This window comes from Nannobrachium achirus, assembly GCF_963921795.1.
Source record: "Nannobrachium achirus genome assembly, chromosome: 4".
Taxonomy (NCBI): Eukaryota; Metazoa; Chordata; class Actinopteri; order Myctophiformes; family Myctophidae; genus Nannobrachium; species Nannobrachium achirus.
Window position 1 is genome coordinate 8,191,210 of NC_137813.1, and position 19,407 is coordinate 8,210,616.

Here is a 19,407-nt window from a genome sequence, read left to right on the forward strand (position 1 = left end):
TGATAGGGAAGGTTAAGCATGGGACCTTAATTAGTTTATTTTGGGCTGTTTGGAGGGGCTCCAAACAGCTGGATTATTGCACCAGCTATGGTCTTCAGTGTGTTGAAATTGACCATTGGGGCGATCCTCTGTAGGAAACGAGTTTGTTGGTTGTTCAGTTCAGCGGCCACGGAAAGAAGACAGCCTGGCAGGTGTTCGAAAAACATCACACTGATCTTGCTGGCCTTGGGAAGGGCCCTTTCACAGAAGATATCGTGACATCATCAGAAAGATTCATTTGTAAGATCTATGGTGTGCCTGACGTTGATTCATGCAACAAAGCACAAGTAAAGTTATTCTGCAAAAGTCGTCCCCAAGAGACTCTGCCACCAACCACAGATGCTGTGAGGTTCCATATCATGCGTGCACACTATGAAGCAACTATATGGAATCAAGCTCACCTGCCACACCCTGATCTTCCTCCAGTGGAGGAAATGGGATGGATGATCAAGGAAGGCCGGTTAGTGCCACGGCTACTCTGTCTGCCATCTATGCCAAAAGCCTGCAGGGAGTTCACTTCATGTGGGTGTACAAAGGAGTGCATCAGCCAACGCTGCAGCTGCAGGTATGTATGTATAATATATTGTACTAATGGGATTTGGTAATTTTAGAGAATATCAGCCTACTAGACTGCATACTCTAGACTCTTAGATGTTGACAGATTGATGAACCCTACCCTGATGTACTTGTGCTGGCTATAAACATATCCACTTCTCTTCTATTCTATCCATAAAGAGTCATATGGCATGTATGGAAGTATACAACTGCAAAAAACTCAACACTTGCCGGAACACTGAGGAAGACTGTGAATAAGCTGCCACAGTAAGGATTACAGTAAGAAGTATTCCCATGTACATTTACTTTTATTGATATGGTAAAATACTATTATATTATATTATAATCCATTCTATTCTATTCAGGAAAAGTGGAATTGGTTGCATGCAGCTGCAAGATACCTATGACATCTGCTCGAAATATTGATGACTGCAAATAGGCTAAATTAATGTAGCCTACCTTCATATTAAAGGGATATTTCTCTTTCAAAAAACCTTTGGTAATTTTATCGTCTAATCAGGCTTTTATGAACACCCTGAACAGTTTTTAATTTGCTTGATTCAATATTTAGATATTTGATGTAAATGTTACCAGGCCCTCGGCCTCTCCCCACAGACACCCATTGTAACTTCAAACTTCATTTTAACCATGATAGATTCATTAAAAACACCCATTATTTGTTCTGGTGACTCATATTACCCTCCTAATATGTGAGCAGGTCGTGTTTTTCCAATAACATTTTTCATTTATTTTTAATAATTATTTTTTGAATTGAATTGTTTCCATTTTCCCAAATAATTAATACAAATAAATCAAAAATGTTATGGAAAAAAGAACACGGCCTGCTCATATTAGGAGGGTAGAATGAGTCACCACAAAAAATAATGGGTGTTTTTAATGAATGGTTAAAATGGAGTTAATGAAGTTACAATGGGTGTGTGTGGGGAGAGAATGATGGAACCATTATTATTTGTAAACAACAACACCTTCTTATTCCCCTATGAGATACAATAATCCATCACACAGAAATAAGACAGGAGAGTGATCAGAGTGAGAATGGAATGTTTTACTATGGAGAGAGAGTATTCAAGACAAAGGTACAACAGAATAATCAATGGTTCGTGCTCTCTCTGACAAATTATGTTTTGACATGAGTATAAGTATGGTCATTTCATCAGTCAATGGATGACGTTTCAACAGTTCATAGGATATGTTTCAAAGACAAAGAGTCCATATACAGGGTTCCCTGGGGGGAGATGTCCTTGCTGGTGTCTGGATGACACCAAATGTCCCAGGCCGAGCCTTAGAATACCAAAACAATTCTCATTGTTTAGGTACAGGCTCCAGGCAGTTGATAAGGTCTGATTTCTACCAGACGGAGACCTTGTGCGTGTACCGTACATGACATCAATATGTATTGATAAAAAGATGATATGAACCATAACAAAATACCTATCAATATCCACCAGCTGGTTAATATTGATCTTTTTATCAAATAGATCAACAAAAGAAAACAAAATAGGCAAACAGTGGGATGAAAGAATGGTTAGGGTTAGGATTAAAACATTTCTTCAATAGCAAAAGGAACTGTAATTATCGTTAGGGTTAGAGTTGACATGAAAAGCATGACATTAATGACAAAATGTTATCAGGTTTACACATAAATGAAATAACCCCTTGTAATCAGATTGATAAGTCACAAGATTAGTTGATCAGTCTTCCCCTGCAACCTGTTCAAAAGAAAACAAGGTGTAACAAAACAAATAGAAGAATATAATACAGAATAAAATAAAAAGGGGTCCAGGTGGTTTTCAGACAGCTATACGGACAGAAGCTTGCGGCAGTTCACTAATATCGATACAATGGATTCTTCAGTCATAATTATAGCGGCAATTTCTTCAACATGTATACGTGCACGCACTCACACACTCACCATATGGGCATTATGGCAGGCAGTAAACTTATATTACAGTAGTTTTTAACACATTTTGAAGTGTAAATCTGGAGAGAGAGAGTTGGTCTTAGAATTTGGCATTTACCAACTATATATTTAAATAATTTTAACTTCTCAGAGACATTTAGAAGCCTAAAGAATTATTAGAGGCGTTAAAAGCAATTATTTTACCAGACCAGAAATGGTCTAAATACGGTCTAAGATAAGATATGGTTTCTCATCCTCCAAACGGCCTGGCGCAAAGGCAGTGAGAGTGAGAAAACCCCAAATACATAAACAATGATAAACAACAATAAACAACCCACCTGATCAGCAGATAGCTAGTCTGTCTGATCATAAGGTATGTTCAACAACTGACAAAAACATCCAACTGTACTAGGTCTGCAGAAATCTGCCTGTGTCTGTACTGGGTCTACAGAGAATCTGCCTGGGTTTTACAGAAAGTATGTTCACTGACGAACAAAACACAAAACTGTATCGATAAAAAGTAAAGTCTGAAAACCACTAATTGTCTCTGCCTCTCAAACTGCATCCGGAAGCAATGAGATAGGGAGAGAGAAAAGCGGATAAATAGAATAAAGAAATAGATTCGGGTGATGCGCGCTATCACCCTGAAAATGTTAAAGACGAAACAAAGACTTTAAACGACCGATATATGACCATCTGGCACAGATAAAAAAATAATTTAGAGGAAAATCCGGTAAAAAATATTTAGAAGACAGGGGCCTCATGGACAAGGTTAAATCATAAAAATAGCAGATCTATGATGACAAATGTATATGAAATGATCAAAAGTTAAGATTTAATCAAGTTTAAACAGGAGTTCTGGGTTAAGATTGTAACACCTTGATTTCGTGTGTCCATATTTTCCGCAGCTAAAACACTGAATTGTCTTGTAATCTCGCTTACGAGCTTGTGGGCCCTGTGCAGGGGGCATATGGGTGTTCTGGATGTGAGGTGTATTACCTAGGTTCCATGATCCTGGTTGGCTCTGCTGTCGGCTTGCCCCGGATCCCCATTTGAGTGACAGATCATGTGGTGAATGTAATGTGACGTGACCGTCTGGGGTCAATACAGCCTGTATTTTATTCAAGGGTTTTGGCTCGGCTACGATGCCATCATAATATCTGGCCAGATCTGTAATGTCCTGGGGAGTTTTATTTTTCCACAACGGATCATGCATAATGATGGCTTGTTTCAAATGAGGCCTAAGGACATCAACTAACAATTGATTAAACACGTTGGCATAGCTGCTTTGTCCTCAGGTCATGCCAGAATGGCGGTCAAATTGGGTGGTATATAACGCTGTATGAAATCGGAGACATCTTCGCCTTCCTTATGTTTAAGGCTCGTGATTAAGGATATATCAACCTTATCTTTCATGAGCTCTTTAGCGTTATTTATCATTAACTTTACTGCGGCTTGATGTTCATCATTTCTAACCTCATGTGCCGGGTTCGTACCATCCGCAGGCACGAGATCCATACACGGGTATGGGAGACCGTCTTCCTGTGTCAATTCAGCACCTCGGGATATTTGATAACTCACAGCTTTGGGACAACACCTTGTGATTAATTCTCTGACTTCCCTGGTGTTGAGCCTTTGTTCTATTATTTCGGCCTCTATTGATTTTTCCCACTGATCAGGGTTACTCTGGATATCAGGTAAGTTTTTTGCTGTATTATCAATGTCAACTGGATACCACTTACGATAACTATACACAACTCCATCCCCTGTCGGATAGGCTATCATGGGAGCGAGTAGTGTTGTTTCCTTAACATCAAGTGTGTGTTTTGGTTTCTCACGTGTGGCATGGTGGGGAGAAAGGAGTCCTGGGGGGTCCACCGACAGCAGGTTCAATCGGGTCCACACCTTGAGAAAGTGGAGAAGGGGTCATTTTAGTTCTGTCAAATAACACCTCATCATCATCATCACTTTCAAGAAGTGATTTATCAATTCTGTTAATAGGTCCCTGTCTGAGGGGACGTCGTCCAGTGCGTGGCAAGGGTCTGTTTTTGGAATCCACTGAGTGGGATGTGTGAGGTGGGGAATGAGAATTCCCCATAATGTCAACAGTAAATATAAAGGATTAATAAAAGGTTTTTAAAAGTAAATTACAAATGTTATAATTTAAAATAATTATATAATGAATGGTGTCTCTAGGCCTACTGTAATTCCCCTATGTTGGCACAACCCTAACCCTTATCTTAAAATAATAATTCCGGTCACCGATGGTGCATAAAGATCCGTCCTCGGACCATGAAATCAGAAAACCATATGTCCAGCGGTCCAGTGGCGGATGTCCAAGCAGGGAATGTTAAATATAAATTGTACTGTTGTCAAAATAATAACCTTGTCTGAAAACACAGTAAACTTCCAAACTCACTGCTGGTTCTTTGATACGTATTGTAACACCGACCCACCGTGGGGGAGAGAAAGTGCCTCCTCGCCCGGACAGTCAACGTTACATTAGTATGCGGCGACGTAGGACCATTTTGATGGAAATATTATTTGTAAACAATAACACCTTCTTATTCCCATATGAGATACAATAATCCATCACACAGAAATAAGACAGGAGAGTGATCAGAGTGAGAATGGAATGTTTTACTATGGAGAGAGAGTATTCAAGACAAAGGTACAACAGAATAGTCAATGGTTCATGCTCTCTCTGACAAATTATGTTTTGACATGAGTATAAGTATGGTCATTTCATCAGTCAATGGATGACGTTTCAACAGTTCATAGGATATGTTTCTTGTCCACAAATGACAAGACAAAGAGTCCATATACAGGGTTCCTGGGGGAGATGTCCTTGCTGGTGTCTGGATGACACCAAATGTCCCAGGCCGAGCCTTAGAATACCAAAACAATTCTCATTGTTTAGGTACAGGCTCCAGGCAGTTGATAAGGTCTGATTTCTACCAGACAGAGACCTTGTGCGTGTACCGTACATGACATCAATATGTATTGATAAAAAGATGATATGAACCATAACAAAATACCTATCAGAGAAGCCCTTCCCCTGTTTCCCTGTTGAAAGTGGAATATCCCTTTAAGGACTATATATAATTTGCATATGACTTGTTGATAGAAAAAGCTAAATCAAAAGAGTTTTGATGAATAAAACCATGGTTCATCCTGCTTTTGTTTCTGTTTGACGAATTATACATCAATAACGAACCTTTTCTGCTATACATGTATGAGTTTCAAGCCAATTATTCACGTCTGATCTAAAATTAGGATAGAATTTCAAATTCTATCCTTATTATTATTTAGGCTGTTATTTAGGCTAACCTAGAAAAAACACATTTAGTTCAAGTTTCTACCTTGTTTAGTCAAAAAGATTTGCACTTAAATAGTTTCAGCCTTGCAGTGGCGGCCATGTTGGATTTCCCAATTTTGAGCCATTTAGGAAATTTTTTGAGCATTATATACAGCAAATTTGGATTCAGCATCCCTTAATACCCCTAAAACAGTTGTATATAATAAATATTCACAAAATGCCTTCGGGGTTCTGATTTTCTGAAAATTGACCTTGTCTATGAGACTCGGAGAAGTTTGAGTAAACATTAATTCATTAGAAACATATGGACTAACACATGCCAAAGAGTGGGCTCGCCGGTAGATATAAAGCTCTTTCGACGACGCGGTGAGCACCTTATTGATTTGTACATGTTTTGAGCCGAGTATGGACGTTGGGGCTCAACCAGTGATACCCCTATGTATCTCCCTTATAACTCCAGGAGACATAACGTCCGAATATTAGCGACATCTCCTGGTAGTTATAATTTATGACTATAGCTGGCAAGTAATGAGGTGCGAGTGGGAGCAGGTGTGGTAATCAGTGCAGCTGAGAGATGTGGAGCCAAGTCAGAGACTTTTCAACAAACACTATAAGAGAAGGTTCTCAAACTCAGACTGCATTGAACCTTCTACTGGAGCTGAACATACACTCAACCTTTGGTCTGAACAACAAGGTGCAACTTTAAAGACTTCAAGATGGTTGTTGCAGTTCTGTTGCTGGCTGCAACAGTCCACAGTTGCCTGGTTCTGGACTGTGAGGAAATCTACAAATTCTCCACACCGAGTGGTGTGTACACCATCTACCCCACTGCTTCACCTGTCATGGTCTACTGTGACATGGACACAGATGGAGGGGAGTGGACAGTCATCCAGAGAAGAGTGAATGGCACTGTGAACTTCTACAGACCCTGGGCTCAGTACAGGGCTGGGTTTGGAGACGCATCAGGCGAGTACTGGCTGGGACTGGAGAACATGCATCTCCTCACCAAGGACAAAAAGTATGAGCTGAGGGTGGACATGGAAGGCTTTAACGGAAACACAGCGTCTGCCTCTTACTCCTCTTTCTCTGTGGGTTCTGAGGCTGATGGCTACAGGCTGCAGGTCAGTGGTGTGAAGTAACTATACATTTACTTAAGTACTGTACTTAAAGGGATATTTCACTTTCATAACATTTTTTGGTAATTTTATCGTCTAATCGACTTTTATGACCACCCTGGAGAGACGTGTGTGTGTGTGTGTGTGTGTGTGTGTGTGTGTGTGTGTGTGTGTGTGTGTGTGTGTGTGTGTGTGTGTGTGTGTGTGTGTGTGTGTGTGTGTGTGTGTGTGTGTGTGTGTGTGTGTGTGTGTGTGTGTGTGTGTGTGTGTGTTAATGAATAACAAATATAGAAATACTGAACCAAGCAAATTAAAATCTGTCCATGGTGGTCACAAAAGCTTGATTAGACCATGACGTGAAATATCCCTTGTACAATTTTGAGGTATTTGTACTCACGTATGCATTTCCAATGTAAGCTACTTTTACTTCTACTCCACAACATCTCATAGACAAATATTGTAGTTTTACTCCACTACAATTATTTGAACACTTGTGTTAGTAGTTACTTTGTGGATATTGATTATTATTACAAAACATAGCCTACCACATTAACCACTTCAGCCCTATCTAGACTTCAGCTATTTGAAAATAGCCGATCTACAAGCTCACAACGTGTTGTGATGTGAGCTTGTAGATCTGCTATTTTAAAATCATCAAACACATAATTCTCTGAATGTCTGTCTGTCTGTCTGTCTGTCTGTCTGTCTGTCCGACTGTATCTCCACGGTGGCTGGACCAATTGATCTGAATCCACATGACCATTAGCATATGAACACACCTGACATAACTGTGAAGCCCGTTTGTCACTTTCACAAATCGTATGCTGTATATTAGCATTTTTATGGTTATCTATTCTGTATCTAGCATGAGGCATATCTATTCTGCATCTAGCATGAGGCATTTGTAACCAAAATCTTTGCTTCTGGGCCGGGGGTCCCCAGAAGTAAAACATCTGATTGAGATGGGGTCTGTGGCCAAACAACACAATATCTTTTTGGGGGTCTTTGACATGACAGTTGGAACCAATGATGGGCTATATAGCATGTGTTTTTCAGAAAACTGTTTTACAAGACGTGTGTGTGTGTGTGTGTGTGTGTGTGTGTGTGTGTGTGTGTGTGTGTGTGTGTGTGTGTGTGTGTGTGTGTGTGTGTGTGTGTGTGTGTGTGTTACATTTTGCTGGGTTCTCTAACATTTCTTCTGTTATAATTTGAAGCACATCTTTGAACGGGTAGGACTAGTGTTATATATTTTGAAAACATGAAATTGAAGATTTTGGTCCCATTCTCTTTTACAGTACACTTTAAGACAGAATAAAGCCATAATAAGAAATAATGTGTTGGTAATTAGAGCTAATATATTTTATTAGACAGAAACAAAGACAGAATAGTAGAAAGAGCGAATACATTCTCTGGCACCGTCACCTGCCGCGGAACTGCAGCGGCAGACACTGCCGCACGACTGCTAGTTCGAACAGCAGTCGCACTGCATCGCCGGCGATAGGAGCAGCAGTCCCGCCAGTAGGACCGGCGGCCGCTGCACGGACCGGCAGGTCCCGTAGCGGTAAACTGCCCGTCCGTGCGGTGGTGGCCGAGACAGAATAGCAGAAAGCGAATACATTATCTGGCACCGGCATCGCTGGTAACTGCCGCGGCAGCCACCACCGCACGGACGGGCAGTTACGGGACCTGCCAGTCCGTGCAGCGGCCGCCGGTCCTACTGGCGGGACTGCTGGTCCTATCGCCGGCGATGCAGTGCGACTGCTGGTCGAACTAGTGGTCGTGCGGCAGTGTCTGCCGCTGCAGTTCCGCGGCAGGTGACGGTGCCAGAGAATGTATTCGCTCTTTCTACTATTCTGTCTTTGTTTCTGTCTAATAAAATATTTTAGCTCTAATTACCAACACATTATTTCTTATTATGGCTTTATTCTGTCTTAATATGTCTTATTATGTCTTAAAGTGTACTGTAAAAGAGGATGTGACCAAGATTTCTGCTTCCATGTACTTTAAGTACATTTTGATACCTATACTTTTACTCAAGGAAATTCCCAATACCAGACATCTACTTGTAACAGAGTATTTTTTTGCATTGCAGTATTGGTACTTTTAGTTAAGTAACAAATGTGAATATTTTTTTTCCACCACTGCTGCAGGTTGCTGGCTTCAAGAATGGAGGAGCAGGAGACTCTCTGACCTATCACAGTGGAATGAAATTCTCAACCTTTGACAAAGATCAGGACACGTTGAGCAGCAGCAACTGTGCAAAAGAACGTTCTGGTGCATTTTGGTACAAGGGCTGTTATCAAGCTAACATCAATGGTGTTTACCAGCAGAGCCGGGGAATAACTAATAAAGGTGTGAACTGGCACACCTGGAAGGGTCATTACTCCCTGAAAGCTATAGCCATGAAGATCAGAAGGGTTCCTTAAACATGTTTAGGTTCACATGCATAGATTTGAAAAGCACAGCCGTGGTATAAAAGCCATGATGCAATATTAATTTTTTGGGATTCTGTTTAATCCTAAACTCAGATATATATATCTGTATTGTATCACATATTATTACAGTGTTTAATCCTAAACTCATACAGCAGATAGATATCTGTATTGTATCACAGATTATTACAGTGAAGACCTGCTTTCCTCGATGGCTCTTAAATCAATAAATAATCCAAGCTGTTAAACGATTAAAGAGATGAAGACAGAGACAATGTGTATTTAGTGATTTGGTAACACTTTATTTAAAGGTTGGGTCAATATTGCATTATAATTACATTTACAACGCATGATAAGGCTTCATAAAATTCGTTATAGCCTAAATGTTTATAATAATGCTTAACAACTTATAACAATGTTTATGAAGTTTTAAGTATTGGTCATACTAAATTATTAAGCTCAGCAGAACGACACATTATTAGCGGTGAGTCGGAAACAAAAGCAGTGACACAAATGTGTGTTGGGAGGAAATGGAAATAATGGTCATAATGAAGAAAAGAAGGGGTTTAAAGCAACACCAACTAAAATGTCTACACTGCTAAAAGTTTCAAATGGAAAGTTGTACGTGATCTAATGTGTAGCTCAACTCTTAATACTGTCACATCACAGGCTTAAAAAGCAGCAGTGGCATTGGTTGGCATTACACGTAATGACAGATAATGTACTGTACATGGGCCTACTGTAACATGCATGGTTTAAATGAGGCAGTTTTTTTTTTTTTTTTTTTATCATTTTTATCCCACGATTTTGCAACCCATTTTTCACCCAGTGCCAATTGCCTATGTAATCCTGGGCTCTGCTCTCCCTCTGCCGCGCCTGGGGAGACAACGGACTGACCTCATGCTTCCTTCAATGCATGAGTAGTCCAAGTTGTTTCTTTTCACCTGACAGGGGGGATTTCCCGAGCAGCACCTGGCTGCAGACACTAGGGTCCTGTTGATGTCCACGGGAGACAGGAACATCAACAAGTGGCAGGAAGTGACCTCACAGTGTCAAGTGACTTCATGCCGCTTGTGGAGGTCACGTGACGTCTCTGCCTTGCAGTCCAAGGCACTACAGTCCCTTTGAGCCGCATTGTCGCTATGTGTACATGTTATCTTTTATCTTTTAGACAACCCAACTCTACCCCCTAACCCTAAACAGAACCTCCATGGGGTAGAGCAAGAAAGAGGTGTGAGGTCACTTCCTGCCACTTGTTGATGTTCCTGTCTCCCGTGGACATCAACAGGACCCTAGTGTCTGCAGCCAGGTAGTCTTGGATTTCCCCGGGATGGACGTAGCGCGTGGAAGGAACACGTTATTCCAACCAGTTCCTTTCCCCTCCATCAAGCGCCCCGGCTGGCCAGGGGGAGGCATTATTGAGACCAGGATTACTGCATGTTTTTGTGAGGGTATCAACCCTAGGAGACACGGGGAGAACATGCAAACTCCACACAGAAAGGCCCTATCGCGGACCCCACCTAGGGTGTGGGCGCTGATGACGCGGAGGGAGAAACACGCCCCCATCACCCACAGCGTCCCCCGGCAGGAATCGAACCCAGGACAAATGAGGCAGTTTAAAGTAACAATATTGTGTCGTATTGTATTTAGTCACAGTAGTCATAATATTACTATCGTCTCTGGTGTAAAACCTCATATGTCCAAAACTGCATGTTAACTTTCAGGATTCAAATTCAAAAGTAGCAAACGTAGGCCTAGCAGATCAACAAGCTGAAAAACCTGTCTCTTTACGTTGTATTTCAAGCTTGTTGTGAATTTGATGCTTTCGTGTGGCAACTGTAGTTATCAAGTAGGAAGTTAATTCATGAACATAGAATATGAAGCTAAGTCTTTTCTGCCTGACAACAGTGATATAGACAGAATAATAATGGTGTGTCATCAGGACAGCAAGGACCAGTGCTTGTTCAACAGTCATGGTAGACACTGACATTACATGTTGTCAGGCAGAATACTCCATAGTCTAACGTCTTTTGTGCTCTGTATAGTAAAGCCCTTCTTGAATCACACTAAAGGGTCACATTACAGTAAGCATCTAAAGTAGCAGATCCACAAGTTTCAATTAACATGACATGAAGCGACACATTTTGAGCTTGTAGATCTGCTAGTTTTGAATTAGAATATTGAAAAGTGACAGTTTTGGACAAGAGGTTTCCACCCAAAAGAAACGATATAAAAGTGAAACAGTGGTGGTGGTTCTTTCTTTTTTAGTAGTAATTCCACAATATAAAAATACTCTGTTACAAGTATTGGCATCAAAATATACATAAAGTGCCAAAGAAAAATTATGGTACTACAAATACGGTACTACAAAAAATGTCAATCTGCAAGCTCACAACACTTCACATTGCGTAGGGGTGGTGCTGTATTGTGTAAATTACATTGTAAGTAGCTTCTCCTCACAAACGCTTACCTGGAGTAAGACGACAGGCCATCAGTGCCACTTTGTGGCGCTTTCATGAACACAAAAAAAAAAGGGCTCAAAGAAAGTAGGCCTTGTGTTCCATTGTCCATTTCATTGGTTGGTCATTTTACTTAAAGAAACATGAATGAATGTTGAGGTATTTTCTTTTTACTTTAGTAAATCACATTTCAATACTTTCGTTTATACTTCTCCTCACTAGGCTACATCTCAGAAGTAAATATTGCAGATACAGTTTTACTACATTTTTTATCCTTCCTTGCTTTCAATTCAACCTCCTGGAACAATGTAGCCTCTATTCAGTTCACCAACTCTGGCCCAGATAAAATGAGTTAACAATCTTTTGAACCACACTCCATTTATATGTTGGCTATTCAAAAATAGCAGATCTACAAGCTCACCAGCAGCTGCAAGCGAGTGCATAGATTTTGAACATTATTTGAGGAATCTTGAAAGTGTTGGAAAAATGTTTAATCCTTTTTTAATTTTTTGAACTTAAACACAAATCCCTGGCACAAAACCTTTTCAGATGGGGGTATGTAGGCCTATCAATTTGGGGGTCCATGCATGGCACAAAAACGCTTGAGAACTATGTTACTGGCCTACTGTTTGAGAACCACTGACTACTTGTGATGCCCAAAAAAGTTGTAAAAGAACTGCAGCTTGAATTAATCAAAATAAACGAACGCACCACCCCACCCATCGCTTTCCACAGTGTAGCATACACTATAACAGTTTGGACAGTCTGGTCTATTAACTGCTCAGGGCTTAGATTCGGTCTAGAACCCGCCCTACTGTATCATGTCATTTCCACATCCTTATGAATGCACGCTTCCAGACCGTTTCCGTATCCGGTTTACCTCCGGATCTGCAGTCCATGCGTCCCAGTGGAAGGGGCGGGCTTTAGCGTTGCCATGTCTGCTTATTGAAAGCGACTTTGGCCTTCTTCTTTTCTGTAAAGTTGCTCGTAAAATAATATTATTGGTAGCCTAGTTGTTTTTTAGTCCTATTTAAAACAGTGATTCTCAAATATTTTCATGTCATGGGCACCCACATTAATATTAGCTTGAAATGTGTGTGTGTGTGTGTGTGTGTGTGTGTGTGTGTGTGTGTGTGTGTGTGTGTGTGTGTGTGTGTGTGTGTGTGTAAAGTCTTCACCGTTTACAGGCCAATTAAGGACCCCCTATGGCCCTATCTGGGACGGAGATGAAGCAGGGACCCCCATTACGTTATTGTATAAAATTGTGTTGAAGATTTTCATAGATTAGATTCATAGTCATAGACTTGACAGCACTGACTGTCATCGGTCACCAGCACTTTCGCCTATAACATATTCGCCTACACGCATTTGGTCCTTTCGCCTGGCATTTTCGCCTTGGAGGAGAGTCTTTTCACCTACCTGTCTGAGCCATTTCGCCTACCTTCAATTCTGCTGTCAGACTGTCCATGTTTGCAAATTATCTCTTTGTCATTTAAATATTATAGTGACTGTGACAGTGGTGTCAAGTGAATCTAACAGTTTACTTGACATTTATTATTTACATCACATTTTATTCCTAAAAAATGGCAATATAGTTTTTTATGCCTGTTGACAGGCAAGGTTGATTCTATAGGCTATTTAGGTGTAGCATATCTTATATAGACCTATAGACCTATAGGCTAATAGCCTACATATATATTTTGTATAGCCTAATGTTAAAACAATATAGGCCTACAATACTGTTCATTTTACAATACTGTTCAATACTGCACCAAAGAATGTATAGTATCGGGACATGGATTAATTAATTATTTGGGCGCACCTGATTCCAATAGCTCTGTATTTATGTGATTACTATGGAGTGCATAGGATGTAGGTTTGACATGTAACACCACTGTCACAGTCACTATAATATTTAAATGACAAAGAGATAATATGAAAACATGGACAGTCTGACAGCAGAATTGAGGGTAGGCGAAATGGCTCAGACAGGTAGGTGAAAAGACTCTCCTCCACGGCAAAAGTGCCCCGCGAAAAGACCTGGCGAAAATGTTATAGGCGATTATGCCTGACACCCTGTCATCAGTCTGTGTTGGATTCATGTTAATGTGTTCTTTATTCTTTTCTTTTTTTTTCAGACATTTAACTAGGGACACTGTCATTTTGACCTGCTCTTTTTAAAACTCTACAGGAAACCTAATTGACAAAAATAGCCGATCTACAAGCTTTCAACGCGATCACAAAGATTTGGAGGCCCCTGTAGTAACTCTGGGGACCCCAGGCCCCCTGTTGAAGACCTCTGGTGTAAAGCATATAGGTGTAAAGTGGTCTTTAGTTTAAAGTTGCTTCTTTTGGACTTGTTTTCCTAGACCTGGTTGCTTATTTGTCTCTCTCCCAAAATATCTGGCATATCTCAATACATAAGTGGTCATTGGATGCTTTAAATCCGTGATCCGCAGATTGCAACACTAGATCTTTTTTACATCGGTTGAATCTAGGGTTGCAATACCTCCCATATAGGCAGCCAGTTTTTTGCTGTCTGATTGTCCTAGACCGGGTTTTGCTTATATGTCTCTCTCCCAAAATATCTGGCAACCCCGGTGGATACCCACCCCACAGTCACACACACGTTGCTAAGCTGTATGGGACACGGGAATGTGTTTGTTTGTTTGTTTATCCTTCCTTGCTTTGTAAAAGTGTAAACCGACTATAATTTAACATCGTATCTCCTGTCATTGAAGAAGTCTTCTTGTTGACGTTGGACTCCATCTTGGTCGTGCTTCAGCCAGCAGCGAGGCAAGCAGGTTTTATGTTTATGTTCCATTGTAGTTTCAATGTGGCTTGATGTGTATAGCGTAGTAGGCTATGCCGTTATTTTTATGAATGCGTGCTTATTGTGTTATTAATGGTCATAGTGTTGTATTTGAACAGCTTGGTGTGAAGCTGTTGACTTATTGGCTGAATTAAACCCACCGAATGTATTTTCCTGGAGCACTGTTTCCCAAACGGTGGTTTGGGACCCATTTCTTGGAAGCATTGTTATGGGTCAATTAATGTTTTGTTTCCTACTGTGTGTGTGTGTGTGTGTGTGTGTGTGTGTGTGTGTGTGTGTGTTAGGGTGACCAGACGTCCCGTTTTACCCGGGACAGTCCCGTTTTCAAGCTGCGTGTCCCGGTGTCCCGACAAATATCTTTAAAACACTGATATGTCCCGCTTTTCAACATTCACTGCAAAATTGTCCCGGTTTTCGCCAGAATTAAAATAATAGTAGCTGTTTTCAGTGGTTGCATAGACATTTGTTATGTTCTTTTCATGAAAACATGCTCACCTAACCAATCAGAAAACAGGAACAAATTCATTGCGTGTCTGAATTCAACGCTGAGGCTATTTGTCAATCACTCACTGCCTGTATGCAACCCTGCGGTGCGTGTGTGCGCGTGCACGAACGTTAGAGAATGGGCACGTGCGTGCGCGGTAACATGCGCATTGATTTTAGGGTCCCAGTTTTAGGCAACAGTGTTTTGCGTCCCGGTTTGAGTGGCTGGAAATATGGTCACCCTAGTGTGTGTGTGTGTGTGTGTGTGTGTGTGTGTGTGTGTGTGTGTGTGTGTGTGTGTGTGTGTGTGTGTGTGTGTGTGTGTGTGTGTGTGTGTGTGTGCGTGTGTGTGAGAGAGTGAGTATTGTATTATGTACAGTTCTGCTTTGGCAATGTACACATGTTTTCTCATGCCAATAAATACATTTGAATTGAATTGATTTGAATTGAATTGAGTGTGCGAGTGAGTGAGAGAAAATCAAATAAATTCCATAAATTAGAAAACAAATGTTTAAGAAGCAGTGCTTGTAGATTTGCTATTTTCACTAGTTTGGGTCCTGGGCAAATGTCTCATTTCTCTTTTGTCACAGGCTAAAGAGTCCAGTGTCCTGGAGGATCCGTGGATGGAGAAAACAGCTCTGGTCCAGAGTTTTAAGGGCTGTCCATACTTCGACCGAAACCGCCGTTTTCGGTCAAAAGGTCCTTTTCTACCATAAAATTATATCCCTCGGGACTTCTGAAAAGCATTGGACCGAACGAGAGTTCGGAAATTTGCACGTCGGAAAACACAACTCACCGAACATTTCGGTCGAAGTATGGAGAAGCCTTTATTCTCATAGAGGGTCCACTGTTCATCAGAACATCTTGTGAGGAGCACAGAGTTTTATTCTCATAGAGGGTCCACTGTTCATCAGAACATCTTGTGAGGAGCACAGCTGGAGCATCAACGCTTATTGACATCATGTTGATGCTGACACCAGTGATCAAGTTGCACAGGATAGGTATGTATGTGTACGTTTAATTCACCTTAAAGTTGTCCTAGTAAAATTATATTTTGTTTGGTAGCACTTGCTATGCATCCCTTCTCATGATGATGTATATAATAATGCGGTGGTGGGGTTTCTGAATGTGGGTTCCGGGGACCCCCAGGGGTCCTTGAGGGGGTTCCAGGGGGTCCCCAGCAAAATGACGAACAGTTTCAACAATTAAGGCCTTTTTTTTAATAAGAAATCTTCTCTTATGGGGGTCCCTGGCGTAAAATATTGTCATAAGGATTCTGCTGGTAAATGCCTCTCAATTTGGGGGTCCTTGATGAGAGAATGTTATCATGCACTATCTGTCTGGGCAGAAGTGATTGATAAATGATGTACTGTGAACCTAATAAATTGCATGGGGAAACAATGACTTTAGTTGGCCATGGCATCATAGTGTATTATAATTCTCATGGTTGCAATGCGTTAATAATCATTTTATAATGCAGTATAATCACTATTATAATGCATTGTGGTGTGATTATAAGTCACTATATAAGTGGTCATAGGATCCTTTAAACCAGTGATTCAAGGACCACAAGGAAGAAACTATAAGTCTGGTTCTTTCTTAGCCGCAAATTGCAACACTAGATCTTTTTTAAATCGGTTGAATCTAGGGTTGCAATACCTCCCTTAAGCTAGCCTTACACCTAACAACTTTGAAAAGATTTCTCAGTCGTAATAAAATCGAGGCGAGTCGAGGCGCGCTCCCGTGATTCGGTCGATGTGAGGTAGTGCTCCGACTCGATTTTTACCCCGACTTGAGACCCAGATTCTGTTACGAGAATATTAAACTGGTTTGATATTTTCTCAAATCGGGGCTGAGTCTGAATGAGCACAATGACGTAACAACCAAAACAGAACGCTAGCGAGCCAAAAGCCGTTTATTCCCCAAGACGTTCGGTTGAGCTGCCTGCCTGGCGTATCATAACATAACATTCAAAGTTGATAATAAGTTGATAGGATCAATCTGCGCCGGTGAGAGGAGAGGAGAGGATAGAACGGGAGAAGAGGGCTGAGGGAGGAGGGCGGAGCTCGGTGTGTGTGCAATATGTGTATGCAGTGAGGGAAAAAGTAATCACATGTTTTACTCAAGTAAAAGTATCAATACTGCAATACCGCGATGCGACACGTTGTGAGCTTGTAGATTGGCTATGTTGTGTGTGTGTGTGTGTGTGTGTGTGTGTGTGTGTGTGTGTGTGTGTGTGTGTGTGTGTGTGTGTGTGTGTGTGTGTGTGTGTGTGTGTGTGTGTGTGTGTGTGTGTGTGTGTGTGTGTGTGTGTGTGTGTGTGTGTGTGTGTGGGGGAGCTAGTCAGAGGAATATGAACACATGGGCATGGCTATAATAGGCCTATCAGCAAATAAAAGAGAATCTTGTACCAGTCTTTACAAAATCTTTATAGGCATCTCACATCTAACAACTGAAATCTTTTAAAAATCATCATTAAGTCTTTGGAAAGTCTTTTTCAAATCTTTTAGTGTGAGAGGGTAGTCTTTTAGAAATCTTTCCAAATCTTTCCCAAATCTTTACAAAGTTGTAGATGTAAGAGGGCCTTTAGGCAGCCAATGCATCAAAACAGTTTTTTGCTATCTGATTGCATTAAACGACGCCAAACTCACCAATATTGGGGCTCTATGTAAAGCGTTGAAGTATCCTCTTTCTATCTGCGGTGTTTGTTTCATAGAACCCCAGCGTAGACATGTTATGAGTTACTATCTGCCAAGAAATCAGAGCAGATGTTTTTTTTTTTTTCTATGTGTTGAACTTTGGAAGCGCTCGTCTTCAATAACACAACGTCCCGCTGCCTCTAGGATTATCTTATGTGACATTTAGAAACAGGTGGTACACAGGAGTGCTGAATGGTTTCCCACGAGCGCTTCCAAACTCCAATACTTAGACAAAATAATCACCTGAACTGTATTTCTTGACAGAAAGTAGCTCATAACATGTCTACGGTGGATTTTTATGAAACAAACACTTTGCAGTTAGAAATAGGATCATTCAAGCTTTCCATAGAGCCGCAATATTGTTTTGCAAGGTATTGCAACCCTAGATTCATCAGATTAAAAATAATCTAGTGTTGACAATTTGCAGCTACTAGTATCTAACCTTTTAAAATCAATTATAATACTTCTACAATACATGTTATTTGGCAGTTTGTAGTAGAGCCTAGATGTCTCCACTAGGCCTGATAGCTATTGTTTACGTTGCAGTCTGTCTTGTTATGGCTCAGTTTGTCCTTGAAGCAGCTACAACTATGATCTCTGTCCTGTGCTCTGGGCAGAACTACCATACCACTGACATGAGTGATAATGTATTTCTCCCCATGATATCAGGTGATATTATGTACATAAAGCATAACCATCACCACCTAGAATATTGTCTCCACTCCTATTATCCTATTATCGATTACTGATTGATCCAGAATTCCAGTCCAGAGCCCCAAATTTGTCCGCAGACAATCTGAAAATATGTATCTCTTTTCTTTCCAAGATTTATTTGAAAATAGCAAATGTATTCGTTTTTTTCTGATTGCTTGATTGCTTGATTGATTGATTGATTGATTGAACCCTTTATTAACAGTTTGCAAAAAGTACAGAGTTACTGTTAGTGTTATACAATAATGCTAAAAAGTAGGGCTGCACGATTTTGGGAAAATATCTAATTGCAATTTTTCGGACTAATATTGCGATTGCAATTTTATTCCCGATATTTATATATTTATTTTAAGGTTTATATTCAGACAGATCTCAGTAATGGTATTGTCTGCCTCTCATTATTGTCAAGGAAGAAAGTACCGTATGTCGCTGCCTTGCTTTCATCAAGGCAAAAAAAAAAAGCACCCTAAGACACAAGTTTGACATGTGTGCAGGGGACGGAGGAGAGGAGCCACCGTCACACAGAAATCACTTTTGTGATTCTTATGCACCTTTGCGATTTGCTAATTGCGTGGTTCCAAATCGCGATTTCGGTTTAAAAACGATTAATTGTGCAGCCCTACTAAAAAGGCCTTGTTTCCATTGTCTTCAATTCATCAAGACATATAAATCCATAAATTAGAAAGAAATCATGGATAGGAGCCGTCAACCCACTTCACATCAGAGTTCTTATTGTGTCCTTGTTTCATTCCAGACCAGTGTGTGGAGTCCAGCCCAAAGGTGAAGATGAGTCCTTCATCACCAGCCAGCACTGTTTCTATTAAACAGGAACCTACAGACC

The 19,407-nt window shown here is 40.7% G+C and overlaps 1 protein-coding gene across 1 annotated transcript; it reads left to right on the forward strand.

The window, feature by feature from the left end:
- Positions 1-6,550: 6,550 nt before the first annotated feature.
- LOC308282617 (microfibril-associated glycoprotein 4-like) lies at positions 6,551-9,375 on the forward strand (the record flags this gene model as incomplete). Its single annotated transcript, XM_080723002.1, has 2 exons — positions 6,551-6,955; positions 9,100-9,375. 2 exons carry the CDS (start codon positions 6,551-6,553, stop codon positions 9,373-9,375), a joined length of 681 nt encoding a protein of 226 aa, XP_080579128.1.
- Between the last annotated feature and the right edge of the window lie 10,032 nt (positions 9,376-19,407).